An 18,169-nucleotide genomic window follows, 5' to 3' on the forward strand; every position below is an offset into this window, starting at 1 on the left:
TCCTCATGATGCATCCTCCCATAGGTTACGCTGGACTGTCCTTTACAAAGGGAAAACAGATATTATCTTATCATAATAAATTGTAGCCGGCAGAAAGTTGAATTCAGACTACCATGATGTTAAACGATTACTTAAGGCACGTTGGGGGCCCCAGGCAAAAGGAACTTACATGATCCACCCCCCAGCCAAGGCTATGTATCTTGAAGTTCCTGTATGTGACAAACTTGATGTGTGTCGTAAATACTGTATCTTAAACCTCAAGTATGCTGCTAATGAGGAAATAGAATTGTTATTCAGACAAGGTGAACCTTTCCTCATTATGAAATGTAGAAGGGGGTGTGAAAAGCAAGGGAATTCAAACACACTTGTTGTTAGGCCTGGGGCCTGTTGCACAAAAGCAGAATTAAGACATCCGGGATAAGTTACTGAGCTGCGCTCAATGAATCCAAAGCAAGAGGCGCACAGGCTTAATTGGTTGCACAACGAGCAAGCCAGGATGAGCAGCCACGGATTCATCAAGCCAGGTGAAACCTATCCTGGATAAGTGCGCGCTCACGGCTCCCTCAAATAGACCCCGCCACCGATCACAGATTCACCATGGCAACTAGAGTGGCTTCATTGCTTCTTCTACGGTGTGAAGTAGGTAGCGATAGCCTTTTCACAACAGCAACAAACAGCAACACCTCTCAACACCTTTTTTTATTATGATGCACATTATTTATAAACATGAGATATATCTTTGTTTTCTAATAGAACAAAATATACATAACCCTTCCTTTTAACATACATATTTACAAACAGCAAGATGGGATATTCTTCATATCTCTCTCTCTCTCTCTCTCTCACACACACACACACACACACACACACACACACACAGCAGGACAAGCCCAAACTTGAGGACGGCCACATGTTTTGAAACAGTTAAACATGCTCCAGTGAAATCCTCAGGGAAGCTGCTTCCTGTGACTCTGTGGACCGGGCAGGCCGCTCTGAGGTTCCTTTCCCATCCGACTTCCCAGCATTCCCACATCCACATTCCTGTTTGTCTGCAAGCTGCATGTCAGGATTTCCCCTGACGAATCCAGCGTTCAGTGTCAGAGATTCATTCATTTATTTTTTTCCACAGCTGGTCTCTTCCCAGGGACTACAGCAGAATATCTTCCTGGAATCTTAAGTTCGTCAGCCACTTAACACTTGGGCTCCATCTTCACGAGGAAGTAGCTCATGTTCTGGAAGTGGACGTCCAGCTTGGTGAGGTCCTGTGCTGGCGAGGGGTCATGCTGGTCCTCCTGAGAGGGACTGCTGCTTGGAGGACAGTCCTGGACTTTTGTCTTACATGGAGGCAACTGGAGAGGAGGGCTGGGAGGTGGGGGAGTGACACGCAACTTTGCCAGTCCCGATTTAAAGTGTATTTTGTGTCTGAAAGACAGTGTGAATAGATTCCAAATAGATTATCGGGTTTGTCTCAAGCAAGGGAGAGTCGTTTGAATGGTGAACTGAACTGAGTGCAAGAAGAAGAGTCTACCTGATCACTTGTACAAACACCAAGATAAAGATGACCATCAACACACAGCAGCCCATTATTGAAACCATGTGAGCCAACATGAAGCCATCATCTATGGGAGGTCTGTCCACTGCATCTGTGAGAGAAAGCGAGAGACCAAGACATTCACCCATACAGTACATAGTCTTAAGGTGTGGTAACAATAAATAACACTACCAATACACTTTTGATTACAATAGTTAAATGGTATTATACATAACAGCACATTTCTATCAGGTAGCATTAGAATAATGCTATAATTTAATAAAACATTAAAATAAGTCAGTGCTTTGCTATTATCTTAAAGGTGCTCTAAGCGTTGTTGGGTAACGTCACTTCTGTTGACGTTCAAACAAAACAGAGAGCTAGCTAGCTACTCCCTCCCCCTCCCTCCCATGCAATTGAAGCTCTCCTAAACGCGCTCTGGAAAGTGTGCTCTGGAAATTCACAATTTCGTCGCCGTTTAAAAAAAAAAAAAAAAAAACATAGTCCATTATTTCTTTTGAAATTGAAATGAAGTTGTATGTACTGGAGTATGTTTTTTTTTTTTTTTTTAAACGACGACGAAATTGTAAATTTCCAGAGCACACTTGGCAATCGACTCCTACGGACTTTCCCCTAAAGATGGCAGCAAAGATGGCAACATTTCCGGAAAGGGACTGGCTTGATGAAATTCATTCTGGACTCTCTATCCGACCACATAAAGACCTCGGGATACTTCGGTTTGGCTTTAGGGACCCTCTACTCACTACCACGTAAGTGTAATGTTGTTTGGAACTGTAGAAGAGGTATAAAAATAGCGTTTTGTAGCGGCGAAATAATATGCCCTTCTCACTTCCACGCTAACGAGTTTTGACTAAAAACGGTAACATCGAACTTTCTCAAAACACATCCGAATGACATGATTTGGATGTCAACTCAACGTATGTACTCCCAATCCGTAAACTGATCTAAAGTGCATTTTACTCCGGATAATTCCTTTAAGCCAGTGAGTAAATGTCTCTTTTTATCCCTAAAGCCAGTGAGTAAATAGTGTTTTTGCTTGCCTGGATTGGAGGACTAGATGCATAGATGCAAGATAGCAACCAGATTTGCTCTCAGTTTTTCAGATCAGTGTTTTCCTTGACAAATGTTTGTAATAATAAAAATCAAAATACAATACTTCACTCTAACTTACAATACTTCACTCTCACTCTAAAGCAGTGTTTCTGAAACTTTTTTTCTGGGGACCCACTTTTTAAAAATGACAGACTATCGCGACCCAACTCGTGACTGTGGTAGTTAACAAACTAGATCAGTGGTTCTCAAACTTTTTCTTTCATTCCCCACTTTGATCAAGGGGGCATTCTCGAGCCCCACCTGTGTGGTTGGGAAATATTTTTGAAATAAACTTTGCAGGGATGTGATGTAGGCCTACTGTTTAATACATGGGATCACAAGAGTGGCTCCCGAATCAGACGTTTCAGCGATTTCGCTCAGAAATCTCAAAGGCATAATAGGCTACTGTCGCGATCGAGGCGCATGTCCCATACCTCAAGTTTTTTTGGTGAATGCAGTAATCTTATTTCCTAGGTGAGGTAGGTGCTTGTCTTTGCCTTGTAACTGGACATTTAACTCAAATGTATCGCTAAGATATATCGCTAAGATAGGCCAGCTTCGTCAAGAAATGTTCATTATGAACGTGCTTGCAGATTCAAACATGCGCTTTTCCTCCAAGAAGAGGCGACTCGGAGCAGCACTTTACCTCGGGAAAGCCACCTTGCCTCGCTGTGAAACAGTAGGCTACAGCCTTTTGGTCAGCTACCATCTCTTCGCAAAGTGCGGAGAATAGACGCGCTTTTAAGGGCCGGGTTTTGATGAAATTCACCACTCCCACAACAACGTTCAAAATCTCATGTAGGTCGGTACTAACTAACCTTATACATTTCCACCCCTATTTTGGAGTTTTTCCTCGAAATTGCACACCGCCTACTTAAAATGGCCCTGTTGCCACATACTTTGACTTACAATCAAGTGCCTGACCTCTTTGGAAAGCTAAGGCCTTGTAGAATTTTTTGGTACCAATAGATTGACTGTGTGATGAACTATCAGAGAGTGGCAAAGGGTAGAATGATAGTTTTTTTTATAGGCGGTTATGCACATCTCTAGAAATGACCACATTCTGCCCTCTTGGTCACTTATTTTCTCTTGAAAACACCACTGAGGCCCACTACCAGGTCTTGTGAATCTGTATGTCAAAGTAGATCCTTATAGGATGAAGTATGACTGTGTGGGACCCATATTTGTGTGGGCATACACATGCGTTTTGCTAAGTGTCCATTTGGAGACTCCAAAAGGACCTTTGGTTACCCAAAACTAAAACTCTTCCTATACAAGAACCCCTTTATGCAGAACCATGATCTTGGTGTCAAATGAAAGGTTACAGTCTGTGTCTCATGATGGAGTGATCCCTGGAGAGCTTTGCAGTGGCTGTGCCATACATTTAGAGATGCATTATCTGACCTGGAACTCTTACTTTTGCTCCAACACCTTTGAGATTTCCATGAAAAAATGACAAACAAGGTAATGCAGCAAACATTTGTATTATAAAATGAAACAAAGGTAAAAATAGTAAATATTATTATCTCCCCCTTCCTCTGCCTCTCCCCCTGCTTCTTGCAGCACCCTTTCCTCTTTGTGTCCCACTGGTCTCAGCCACCGGCTCCTCTTCCTCAGACACAGGATCCTCAGCTCTTGATGTTTTGCTTGGTGGGACCTAGTCTTCATTGCTGTCACTGAAACAATTGTACAGATGGAAGTTAGACTCAGACCCACTAAAGTATATGAAAACCCTTCCCAACAACTTATACAAATTATATAAATGTGTGTACTCAGGTCACACCTCCCCTGCACTCTTTTTTACACAAACACACACACACTGCATTCTCACCTAACTCCCCTCCCCCAGATACCAGAACTATTCACACCTCCCCCTGCACTCTCTTTTACACACACACACACACACACACTGCATTCTCACCTAACACCTAAAAACTATGCACTAAACATTACAAAAGCAAACGAAACTGTATCTGTAACTGTATATGGATATAAGTAGTATACTCACAGCTCGAAATCAGGGTCCTTCCCAGCTAAAAAGTTGTGCTCCTCCTCGGAGTCACTTTCGGAGAAACTACTTTCGGCTCCTCCAGATCATCGATGTCCTCCGGTTCAACATGTTTCGTTTTTGCTTGTCTTTTTGGCATGTTTTTACAAACAAAAACCTTCAAAAACTGCCTCTTGCTTGTTCAGTAAAACACTTCCAAAACACTGCTTCGGTGACTATGTTTACGCATCTGTTTTACGCATTGAATTTAGCCGACAAGGAAGTAGAATGTGACGATGTGTCACATGTCTAAAGAAAGCTCTCCTCATTGGCTACACAGACATCTAGGTCCCATCTCATTGGCTCAATCAGACGCAGCGCTATTGCCATTCAAAGACTGGTTGTCAGATTCATCGCTTACGTGACTCATTGGCTTTGATGGCATCTATCTCGACTCTCATTGGTCCTACAGACATGTAATTGGTATCGATGGAATCAGAAGAGCCTCGTGAACACGCAGAGTACCGTGAATCCAGCGACAATAATGGAAGTAGAACCGAAATATATGGATTTCCGCGAAAAATAAGTTTTTACTTCGCTTCTTTTCGTATGCATCTGTTTTGTTTGTACTGGCGTGTACAACTACTCAATATATTGGCAATAAAACAATGTAGATATTTTACATCTATGGATTCTTACGAAAATTTCAAGACCAAGCATGCTGGGCTAACTTATTGGTACGGCCATACAGACAAGTGACAAAGTATGAACGCAGCAACTTTGGGGGGTGGTGGAGGGGGGTATTCTGATATGTTATATATCGGGATAAACTTATATTTTACACACAAAATATATGTTAATTCATGGAAAGCTTTACATATATCGATTCTTGAGATTCTCAGCTTTAAAATGGTATATAGCATGACTATGGTAGTTCATGATAAGGTGCAAAAAAATGCATGGGGGTTGTTGGGGGGAGGTGGGGGGCACTGTATTTGTCCCGAATTCGGGTCACTATTAATGTACTGGGCTAAGCTACCTTGACACGAGCGCTTCCCTGTGAATAACACAGTACGTCCATTGCTCATCGGGTGCTACCTGGGCCCAGGCTACAGATAAAAAAAAAAATAAAAAAACCTCCTGTTTTTCACGTCAGTTCGCGCCCCACCTGGCATGCCACAGTTTGAGAAACGCTGCTCTAAAGTAACCAGCTAATAATCAAAATAACAACATGTACATGGTTTTTACCTGATTCAGGGGGTGTGTCAGGTATGACAATTAGAATCAGTGGGTCCTACAAAGACAAAACATATGAACACATTATCCATGTGGATAAAATGTAAAATTACTGTAATGCAGCCTACAAAAAAAAATCAGTCATAGGTGTTACCAGAGCCGTTTACGGAGAGCCGGATCACTCCCTATTAACTCCATTATACCTGCAATCTGCTGCAGTTCCGCTAGGGGCGATCACGAATAAGTGCAAAAACAATGGGGGACTATGGAGCTAGACAGCTAAATGTGTCTCTTTAACCTGGTTGTCCTTGAAAAATCGAAGATTGGATTGTGGTTTCTGCAAGATCATTATAGGTCAAAAGTTGAATGAACGAGTACTTACGTCCTTTCGATTTCTTACAGGTTGGGTCGTTGTTGCCCACAACTCACTAGCTTTCTGCTAATGAATGACGTCATTGACACATTTGAAAGGCTTTTTAGAACAAATAAGTGACTCAAAAAATATAATACTCAGCGGTGTGTATTTTCTCTGTCCTCTCTTTCGCATGCAACATTCAAATTTCTGGCCAAAAAATTATATCCCGAGAAAAGTGGATTTGAGGGGTACAGCTCCATAGCCCTCCATTCATTCTGCACTTATTCGTGAGCGCCCTCATGTGGAACCAGAATTGGAACTGCAACCAGTTCAGAAACCGGAAGCTTCCCGAGAGTGGCGGTTCTCCCCTTATTAGACATTCTCTGGTGTTACATTTGCTCTGACAATATTACTCATAACATGCTGAATGCACAGAGCAGTCATATGCAAAGATCATATACATCCACAACTCACCTCACTGATATTACTGCTCTCTGGGGCGTCAGTTGGCTTAGGGGCTGTAAACAAACAGGACATTATCAGTCATTTTTCCATTTCTTTCAGTATCGATGTCTGGGCAATGCACATGTGAACTAGCTGCTAACTGCTAAGCTCACAGCACAACAATGCACATGTGGACTAGCTGCTAACTGCTAATGTGGACTAGCTGCTAACTGCTAAGCTCACAGCACAACAATGCACATGTGGACTAGCTGCTAACTGCTAAGCTCACAGCACAACAATGCACATGTGGACTAGCTGCTAACTGCTAAACTCGCAGCACAACAATGCACATGTGGACTAGCTGCTAACTGCTAAGCTCACAGCACAACAATGCACATGTGGACTAGCTGCTAACTGCTAAGCTCACAGCACAACAATGCACATGTGGACTAGCTGCTAACTGCTAAACTCGCAGCACAACAATGCACATGTGGACTAGCTGCTAACTGCTAATGTGGACTAGCTGCTAACTGCTAAGCTCACAACAGCGGTCATGCATCACCAGAGAGACAGACATGGAGAGAGAAGGATGGAGAAACAGATCAAATAAGAAGGATGGACTAATCTGGAAAACAATGTCCACTTTATGTTTATGTTGGGTTAAATATTTACATATGTTATGTAAATAAATCATTGTGCATATCTTATTACATTTAGATAAAAACATAAAAACACTGTAAATATGCAATTTAAAAATTACATAATTTACTACACTAGTGCAGTGCCCGTCAAACATGCTATTCCTGTAGAAAACCTGTAGCCCACCTGTAGGCCGGTAGGCCTTTAAAAAAAAAAAAACACATAGACCTACACACACACACACACACATACAGATGTTTCTCTCATTTATAGATAGATAGATAGATAGATAGATAGATGGTAGAATGGCTTTATGTGATGAATTTAGTATTTCCCTACTGCACTGCACAGTACTTTATCATAACCAGCATCACCAAGTACCGGTAGATCTGACAGTTAATACCTTAGAAAATACCTTTCATACAAACAGCACAGTCATGGAACACCCATGACACAATCAGATGACAATCAGATGATTCATGTCTTCTGAAAGTGTTGTGAATCAGAATCATTTCTGTAAATGTACATACTCTGTACTTATAGTCATTTGTGATTTTTGTATCCATGTGTATCTCTTGTGTCTTTGGTCTGTATTCAGAGTATCCTTTGTTTATCCTTGAATTCAATGAAAGCCTGTCTAGAGGCCTTTTGCCTATCACCAGGTGTGAAATGTCAATGTTTGTAAAAACAGTATGTGGCCAGGCCTCTGCAGAACTTCCCAATTTTAAATAAAAGACAATAGAAGCTGACCAGACTTGATGGCACCAAAAGGCCACATCCCCTTCCACCACATCTTTACTATTCATAGTAGGTCACTCCTTCTTTTTGTGTGTAACTTAAATATAGTAGACTTGTTCTGTATAGTTAGAGAATACTGGTGAAACCCATGATGGGGTGACACAAACATGCATCTCTCCCTAGAGGGGCACTGGCCCCTCATTGAAAATAATAAAAGCCTGGATCCTGATTTTTCATCGTCCTGACTGAGTCTCCGGAGAAATATGGTAGCTATCACTTCCAATGTGGCATCAGTGTACGTGTCTGTACCTGTCCATGTGTGTGTGTAGACGAATGTGTGTACCTGTCCATGTGTGTGTGTAGACGGGTGAGGACCAGTCACTCCAGTGGCCTTGCCCATGCTCCTCCATGTTTCTCATCTGCACAGCGTACTGCACACCGGGTAACACATCCAAAATTGTCCAGGAAAGCAGTGGTGACGTTCTCGGAATCGCTACAGTCTGATTCTAGAAACACACGCACCCACGCTTTGTGAAGGATGATCATGATCCTTTATCACTTAACTGTACAAATGTTTTTTCTAACAACACATCATACTCACACAGAACAAATAGAACGGGCAATTTTTAGTAATGACAGATTATCGTAATTCTAAATTCGAAAACAGAGAGAAATCTCTATACACACACACACACACACACACACACCTCACCATTTTCCCAAGCACAGGGTGGTATCTCAGCTCAAACTTCAAACGATAGTGGTCATTCCATTTCTTCCAAGACGTGGGGTAAGACCAGAACACATCCAGTTTCCGCTCCACACCGACCACTGACCTCACACTGACTCTGCCAGGAGGGTCCGGCTTCACTGCAGACAAACACAGGGTCAACAACATAAGCACAAACACACACATACAGAGACACTGCAGACAAACACAGGGTCAACAACATAAACACAAACACACACATACAGAGACACAGACAAACACAGGGTCAACAACATAAACACAAACACACACATACAGAGACACTGCAGACAAACACAGGGTCAACAACATAAGCACAAACACACACATACAGAGACACTGCAGACAAACACAGGGTCAACAACATAAACACAAACACACACATACAGAGACACTGCAGACAAACACAGGGCCAACAACATAAACACAAACACACACATACAGAGACACAGACAAACACAGGGTCAACAACATAAACACAAACACACACATACAGAGACACTGTAGACAAACATAGCTTAAACAACATAAACAAACACACACATACAAACAGTGACACACTGCAGACAAACACAGGGTCAACAACATAAACACAAACACACACATACAAACAGTGACACACTGTAGACAAACACAGCCTAAACAACATAAACAAACACACACACATACAGAGACACTGTAGACAAATATAGCCTAAACACACAAACACACCACATAGATCTATAACAGGTCACATACACACACACACACCACACAGGTCTACAGGTCATACATACACACACCACACAGGTCTATAACAGGTCACACACACACACACCACACCACATAGGTCTATAACAGGTCACACACACACACACACACACACACCACACAGATCTATAACAGGTCACACACACACACACACACCACACCACACCACACAGGTCTATAACAGGTCACACACACACACACACCACACAGGTCTACAGGTCATACACACACACACACCACACAGGTCTATAACAGGTCACACATACACACACACACACTCACACACACACACACACACACACCACACCACATAGGTCTATAACAGGTCACACACACACCACACAGGTCTATAACAGGTCACACACACACCACACAGGTCTATAACAGGTCACACACACACACACACACACCACACCACACCACACAGGTCTATAACAGGTCACACACAGACATCACTCACAGATACTTTGTGGTGTGAAGCTGATCCACGGACTGGTGCCACTGCCAGAGGGGCTTGTCACAAACAGCCTAGCATTGTACAAACTGCTATCTGTATCAAGGGCCTCAGGTCCAACCAGGCATCTGCACCGAGAGCGCTTTGAGGAATACCGACAGCAAGACACTCTTTGTTCTGGGGAACTGGACAGTGTGAGAGAGGGAGAGAGAAGCATTTTTAAACCATATGTGTGTATTAATATTAGTATTATTATTTATTGTGCTCCACTATACACTTTGTTTGTCTATTTTTCCCATATCCCTCTCCAACTCTTTCCTGCTCCCATTCTAAATAGAACACCTCTCCCATTCTAAATAGAACATCTCTCCCATTCTCAATAGAACATCTATCCCATTCTAAATAGAACAAAATCTTACATCTCAGTAAAGCCATCCTTACACCAGAAGACTTTGACAAGATTTCAGAAAGATTCTTGAAAGATTGTCACTTGAGTAAAGTTTGGGGGCATTATTTAAAAGACTCCAATCTTTCAAGAATCTTTACAAAATCTTGTCAGTCTTCTGATGTATCAGTATCTTTAACTATTTACATGAGATCTTGCAACACGATAACTATTTACATGAGATCTTGCAACACGATAACTATTTACATGAGATCTTGCAACACGATAACTATTTGCATGAGATCTTGCAACACAATAACTATTTACATGAGATCTTGCAACACAATAACTATTTACATGAGATCTTGACTTTCCCCCTTTTAAATGTAGAGCCCTCTGTCTCTGCACACACATGCATTCACACTCACCTCTTTCTCTTTAAGATGAGGTGGCACCTTGGTGCATGGGTGACTGGTCCACTTGCCGTCCAGTCACAACGTATCTTCCTCTTATACAGATCTTTCCTCCGACATTTAAGAGTGGGTCTCTCAAGAGAATCTGGGAATGAAATGATCAAAAACAGACAGTCAAATATACTGATTCACAGAGTGGGTCCTTATTTAAATGCTGGCCAAAGTGCAGAGGCTAAGATCTAACTAAGGCTTGCTTAAAGGTGCTCTAAGCGATGTTACGCGGTTTCTAAGCTAAAATATTTTTGTCACATACAGCAAACATTTTCTTACGATCCACTAGCTGCCTGTCCCCTGAATACACTGTAAAAATAACGCAATCTCTGTAGACAACCCGGGCTCCAAAAACGTCACCGACGTTTAAGTTTCAATTGCATGGGAGGGAGGAGAGGCTGGGATGAGCTAGCTTGCTGTTTTGTTTGAAACATCAACAGAAGTGACGTTACCCAACCGTGCTTAGAGAACCTTTATCCAATTTAAACTATCCAATTTTCTTTCCCAAATTGTACACCCTGAGAAAGATCCAGTCCATCACAAAGCTGCCTCACACCACATGGTGGCGCTAGTTCATGCCCTAGAACTTTCTTTACAGGATCTCAATAGACTGGCTTTGTGCTTTGCCCAGTATTCCGTCACACCGGTGTGATGGGAATGTTGGAAAAATAAACATTCTAAAGAATATCTGGGTTCATTATAGATGATCATGAAGTCTTCATTACATCTGGCCACCTAGAAGAGGCTCGCGTCTAGATAGTCTTGAGAACGTTCACCAGTGTTTTGATTTTGGCCTACAGAACGTTCGCTCCTTTAAGGGTTAATGGAGTTCACTTAGGTGGAAGCCAGAGAGAGAATTCACAGCGCTTGACAGTCTGGTCAGAGGCTAGGGGGCTGATTTCCCATTATGGAGACCAAAGACCATGTTCACTAAAGCTGGAAAGTAACCATGAGGACTGAGGTCCAGTGATACGCTTCGCTTGCTGTCAAAGTTGGGTGGAAACCACTCTCTGTGAAAATGTGTGTGTGTGGTGTGTGTGAAAGTCTGAAAAACAAATGTATCAGCGTAACTCAAAACTTGCATCGTTTGGAGACAAAAGATGGCGTGTATGTCCACTTACTTGCTACGTCCATTCTGAGTGTGCTCATCCATCGTCCAGCTCTGTGGCAGCTGTAGTTCCCTGCATCAGCCAATCCAAAACTTGGCAGCGTCAAACTCCAGGGCATTCCGACACCTTGCACTGGTCGGCCATTCAGCATCCACTGACTCCCATTATCCATTTCCGATGAGTTGGATCCAGCCTCATAATCGGTCCCAGCATTCGTGTTGTATAATGTGAAGGCGTCTCCTTCTAATTGGTTAGTCTCCAGTGAGTCTACAGTGTCTGATCCGTGATTGGACGACAACATTATGTTTTTGGTAGTGATCTGTCCGTAGTCGGATCCTTGTACTCCAGGGCAGGTGCCCCTGACCATCGGCACACCATTAACAGAGACATCACCACAGCAACTGATGATAACCGCACTACCTGGAATCACCACCAGGGCATCATGGAGGTCATGGAGGGGTTCTGAGAGAGAGAGAGAGAGAATGACAGAGAGAGATGGGAAAGAAAGACAGACAGAGAGAGAGAGCGAGAGAATGACAGAGAGAGCAAGAGAGAGAGAGATAGGAGCGAAAGACAGACAGAAAGAGAGAGAGAGAGAGAGAGAGAGAGAGATGGGGGGGGGGGGGGGTAAACAAACAAATCCTTGGTGAGTTCCAGAGAGTTCTGCTTTGAGCAAACAAACCATTCAATCCTACTCAGCACAGTAAACACACGCAAGAACCCAAGAACCGCATTGCAGTTTAACCCTCTTAACTTATTCTGACTACCATGAGGCTCATTGACTTTGTTAACACAGGGCATCTAAACACACAAAACAAATTTTGATAATTTGTATAACAATTTGAGTGTTTTATTTAACTTTAGAACACCCATGTATATTTCCGGTCAAAAATGACCGGCCATTAGAAGTCAATGGGTGAGAAAATGGTCAGTGCATAAAATTGAGTCCAGGCACATACTTATTGATCAGATGGACTGTGCTTCTGTACATTAAAACACACACACAAACACACTCTCACTCCCTCCCCCTCTTTGCTTCTATGCTAGCACCCACTGGAACCTTTCCCCAATAGAATCTTCCCCTTTCTGACTTGCATGAGCTCAGGTCAGTGAGGCCTGCAGGCCATAAATAGCATATGGAAGTACAAAACTGGTTATATCCAATATAGAACACAAGTTGATGCAAAGGTCAATCACAGCATTAGATGATAATACGTATGTTACTATGGATTTATAACAAGTTATAATGCAGCGGTCATTTTTGACTGGGAACACAAAACTAGTAAACATAAAACGAACACAACAGGAGGGTTAAAGTGCATATCATATGACAATAGTGCTGCAGTAGTGCTCTCTGTTCCTCTTCCACTGCCCTCAATCTGCTCACTGAAGGACTTTTTTTAGACACACTCACTTCCCTGGAATATTAGGGGAAGTCATTGATCTGGCAGACACCACAAAGAAGAGATGTGATGTTTGAGGAGTGGTACTATAGACCACATGAAACATCGGCAACTATCAGTACCACTAAAACAAGAATATCGGAAGAGATTGCGTGCGTCCTTTGACTAGACCTGGATTCTGGAAATGACTTGCAGAGATCACTAAATACATAACTGACTATAACTTGATTCACTAGTTCGCCCATTGGATTGCTTAGACTATGTGTAGAGAATAGTGAGTTTAGCTTGGTAGCTGGCCATGGTCCTGGGATGCCAATAGCGGAGATCACATGCGAGTGATGTCTGCTAACACCCCCTATGGATGAGGGGTGATTTAGAGCTTAGAGCTGATAGTGAAATGGAGGAGCAGGGGAGGATTTTGCAACTCCAGCATGATGTAAAGGGCAGTAAAGAGGGTTTTATACCCTACGAACGGAAGTGGGGTGAGTGATGGCTGTCAATCAACCCTATGGGCTCCTCCTGAACTTTGTTTAGAAACATCATTTGTTGTAGCTGTGTTGTCACTAAAACACCTGTGAAATGAATAATATAGACCTGCCTTGCCTTTGAGGTACTTTTTTCTGAACTGATAGATTGTAGGCTCTGTTCACATATACAGGTAGCCTGCCTGGCCCCGCCCATTCTAGATCTCCTTTCAGGGATATTATAGTCTTGGACACGATAACTCACTAGCGTTTCCCTCAGACAAGAAAAACGTCAGGCCAATCAGCGACGAGAGGGGAAGACGGAACCGTTGTGATAAACAGTAGCGGCAACAACTGCAAACATCAAAAAATGCAGTTGGAAAAATGCAGAAATGTATTTAAAGCAAAGTGGACCCACATGCATTGTTTTCTGACTGTTGATGCTGTTTAATGTCAGTTTGTAAATTTTAGGCAAAGTAAGAAGTAACATTGGGAATCTCTGATCAATGTGATTGGTAAGGCTGGACCAATGATGTCAAAGTTAGTGCCCGTCCCGATGCAAGTGTTGGAAAGGAATCCGAGTCACCAGATTCTATTCACTTTGTGAATGAGTTTGGATTTTTTTCAGGCTAATATACAGGTGTATAAAAAAACTGAAAATCATAAAAAGGTCCATTGCCCTGCACAGACTGAGAGATTAAAGGCTCAGGAAACCATTGCCGGTGTTTTGTCTAAATTAGCTGATTAGAGCTCATCTGTATCATAAATTCTTTATTGTAATATTTTGAGATTCTGGATTTTTGAACTGTATACCGTAATCATCAGGATTAGAATATAATCAAAATGAAAACAAAAAAGGCTTGAATTATTTCACAGTAGCCTATTAATCTACATTATATGGAAGTTTCACTTTTTGAAATAAACTTTTTGAAAATTAACTGTTCCATGATATTCAAATTTTTTGAGATGCACCAGTACATTGGATTTATATTAGAACATGCGAGTGAATGGATTTGCTTGAATTCTAAATATCCTAAAGCAGGAGTTTTCAACCAGGTCCACGGCCCACTTGTGGTCCGTGAGGACATTGCTGGTGGTCCCTGACCATGGATTCAGTGATGTAGTTGCAATGTGGGAATCAGCTTTTTTATTCAGTGGTGGTCCTGCCTTTACGTTATTGGTCAGAATGGTGGTCTCTGGTTCACAATCAGTTTAAAACCCCTGTAGTCTAGTTGCATCTCCCATAGGCCCAATAGTGATGGTGATAGCTATAATTTAAATATTTTTTACCCTATTCCTGCTTTAATGATCGTATTATGCTAATTATGCTAATTACCCAAGGTGCAATTTTTAGCAACCAAGTTGAAATGCATCCACTAGGCCTATAGATTACATTTCTGCAATAAAACGTTAAGGTACTCAACATTTCTGGGTTCAAGAAAATGCAACTAGACTACTGTCCTAAAGCATTTGACTGTTGCACCCCTAAGTTGTATAGCCCCTTAAACATGGGCCTGCATTAGCCTCCTGATTCATTTTCCATCATGTAACAACTTAATGTACTGTACATGGGTTTCTAAAGAAATATCTCTAGTCTAGGCTATATGATTTACCAGTCAATCTACTAAACCTAACTTCTAATCGTCTAGGTCTAACCTTGACCAATCCCCCCCCCCCCCCCCCCATCATATTATAAAACATTATCTCAACTGTCTATATGTATATGAAAAAAATATATATAGTATAATACAAAATAAAATAAGTATAAATGGTAGGCATGTATGTATGTACATAGTTTATATGTTAAACATCAACATACGGTAGCCTTTGCCTGTAATGTTTGAGAGCAATGTGACAGGGACTTCATCATCTAGTAGGAAATCAACTCGTTTTTTTCTCCATGCGACCTACAGCCCTTACAAAACAGAACTATAGGAATCATTTTAGGACAAAATATTATACAAAATATACATTTATATGGATATTAAATGCATCTTATATTTTTGGACACAGAAGTACAAAACACTGAGGGCAAGGATATTATAAATGTATTAGGCAGAATCTAGCCGATAGGAATTAATAGATTTATAGAAATCCTTTAGGGCAGCGGTCCGGGCTGTAGCCTACGACATGAGTTTAAAAAATGTCAAAACTTCATTTTGTCGTGTCGCATAGATGTCGCGCTAGCCTAGAAATCTAGACGCACCCTAGCGGCGGCAAATTAATTTGCTCAGCCTGTACGTCTAGTATCGAACCATAGGGATTTCTATTGGCTTAGCACCGTGGATGTTCTCCAATCACAGCGCTCTATTTTGTTAGAGTCTTAAAGCGGTCTTAACAGGATAACGACAGTCCTGCGACTGTGAACAACAAGGAAGGTGGCTATGGCGAACGGAGAGCGGTTGTTTGAATCGGCGTTGGCGTCAACTTTGGAGGAGTTGGACTTGTGCTTTTCTTTGAAAGTTGAGCAACACAATGCACATTAGTCATTACTTTCGAAGAAGGATGTATTTGCCGTTTTGCCGACCGGATCCGGATATGGTCGTAGCGCTGGCCTATTGCATACCTAGGCAGTTTGAAAGACAATTCTCTGCCCGCCCCTTGGATTAAGCGAGGTGAATGGTTCGATGCCAGACTATACATCTCAATGATATAGGATGGCCCCGCCAGGCTAATGTCGCGCTGCAACCCCACGTTCAGTCGTGTGTGGGCGTTTTGTTTAAAATGTCAGTTACCAGCTCATACTCAGTTCGTTTTAACGTATTATAAGTGTTTTTCCACAAATGGACCACAATTTTAGGCATGTACTTAACAGTATACAACACATTAATAGCCTAAACAAACTATGCAAGCCATTTGGAAATCTTGTTTTATTTAAACTACTCAATGCAATCTCAAATCCTCACCAGAAACACCAACAGTCAATATATTCATCCAAATCCTAGTTTCGTTTGTTTTATGGACTACTAGGTGGTCGTGGAAGAGATCGTTAAAACATTATTTGTCTTCTAAGCGGAACCAAAGTTTCACAGGCACCGTTGTGGTAGAACAAAGGACCTACAACCTCGTCCTTTCATTGGAGAGTCGTCTCGCGTTCAACGGATTAATTTGCATAAAGATGGGCTTCGTCCAGCTTTTTGACGCGCGACATATTTTCAAATGCAGCGCTGCCTTCCCGGAATGCTTTGCGGGCGCGTTAAAGTCGCTTGACGTCACCCATAGGACTAGAGTGGAATGCGACACGACAAAATGAAGTGTCGTGCAAGTGGATCGGTACATGCAAGGCCTTTTCTCTCGCAGCTGGTGCGCGATCACCTTGTTGCGCTTTCAAATGAGTTTGAGCGTTACTTCCCATCCTCCAAAGATCCACGGCAAACCAATGAGTGGGTCCGCAATAGGTTTGCCACCTGTGTCTGACAAAAATCCTGGACATTTTGAGCATCCAATCGACCTTTATGTTTGTAAGCAACGGCGCCTTTCGCACATCTAACCCAAGATAAAAACCGTCATTCTAAGCGACAATTGTATAGCTAAAATTAGTAAGAATGACAATTTCTAGTTATTTGTTTAGTTAATTGCTTTATTTAATAGCAGACCTTTATTATTTTGTTATATTTTCAACAGTTTTTAGTTGAGGACACCTGGGGGCAGTATTGAGAAAAAAGGGGGAATACATAATTAGGTTCTGCTTTTTTGCTTATGTGGAATAAACTTTCCTTTCTCTGTCTCTCCTTGTCCCACACACTCTCCGTCTCCACCTTACCATTTCTAATGAACCTCCACGGTGCGTGCCCCCACCACCACCACCCATGTTATGCTACGTCATTTTTGTAGCCAATAAGGCTGTGCATACGTTTATGGACGTAGACACGCTTCAATTAAACTGAAATACACATTTTGCGCATCATGTACAAAAATCCGGGACATTCAGTGTCCAGGATTTTTATTTTTATTTTCCTGGACAGACCATGAAAATCCTGGACAGGTGGCAACCCTAGTCCGCAACCCATTTGTCAATATCCCGAATAGTCCTAACTTGTTAGGGCAGGAGGAAGAGCAATTGATCGAAATTGAAAATTACGGTGGTCTTAAGAGTGTGTATGAGGAAACCTCTCTGGCGGGTTTTTGGATCAAAACCAAAGCAGAATAGGCCTATCCCGAGATACGAAAACGTTGCTACCATTTCCCACCACGTAGGCCTAGCCTATCTATGCGAGGCCGGGTTTTCGGCAATGACTGCAACTAAGACCAAATTGCGCAATCGACTAGACATTTCAAACACACTGAGGGTGTCACTATGTTCCATCACCCCCAGATGGAACCTTCTTGTTGCAGGGAAACAAGCACAG

The 18,169-nt window shown here is 42.1% G+C and overlaps 1 protein-coding gene across 1 annotated transcript in view; it reads right to left on the bottom strand.

Moving 5' to 3' along the window:
- Positions 1–682: 682 nt before the first annotated feature.
- The window catches only part of LOC121719923 (interleukin-6 receptor subunit alpha-like), an 18,451-nt gene continuing 964 nt past the window's right edge, over positions 683–18,169 (bottom strand). The window contains exons 2-10 of the mRNA XM_042105685.1: positions 11,966–12,415; positions 10,809–10,938; positions 10,002–10,180; positions 8,756–8,913; positions 8,387–8,549; positions 6,697–6,740; positions 5,880–5,925; positions 1,529–1,643; positions 683–1,422 (exon numbers count right to left, since the gene is read on the bottom strand). Of these exons, the coding sequence (XP_041961619.1) occupies positions 1,191–1,422; positions 1,529–1,643; positions 5,880–5,925; positions 6,697–6,740; positions 8,387–8,549; positions 8,756–8,913; positions 10,002–10,180; positions 10,809–10,938; positions 11,966–12,415 (1,517 nt within the window). The 3' untranslated portion in view covers positions 683–1,190. The remainder of the gene's footprint in view (positions 1,423–1,528; positions 1,644–5,879; positions 5,926–6,696; positions 6,741–8,386; positions 8,550–8,755; positions 8,914–10,001; positions 10,181–10,808; positions 10,939–11,965; positions 12,416–18,169) is intronic.

The sequence above is a fragment of the Alosa sapidissima genome, chromosome 10 (assembly GCF_018492685.1).
Source record: "Alosa sapidissima isolate fAloSap1 chromosome 10, fAloSap1.pri, whole genome shotgun sequence".
Lineage (NCBI taxonomy): Eukaryota > Metazoa > Chordata > Actinopteri > Clupeiformes > Clupeidae > Alosa > Alosa sapidissima.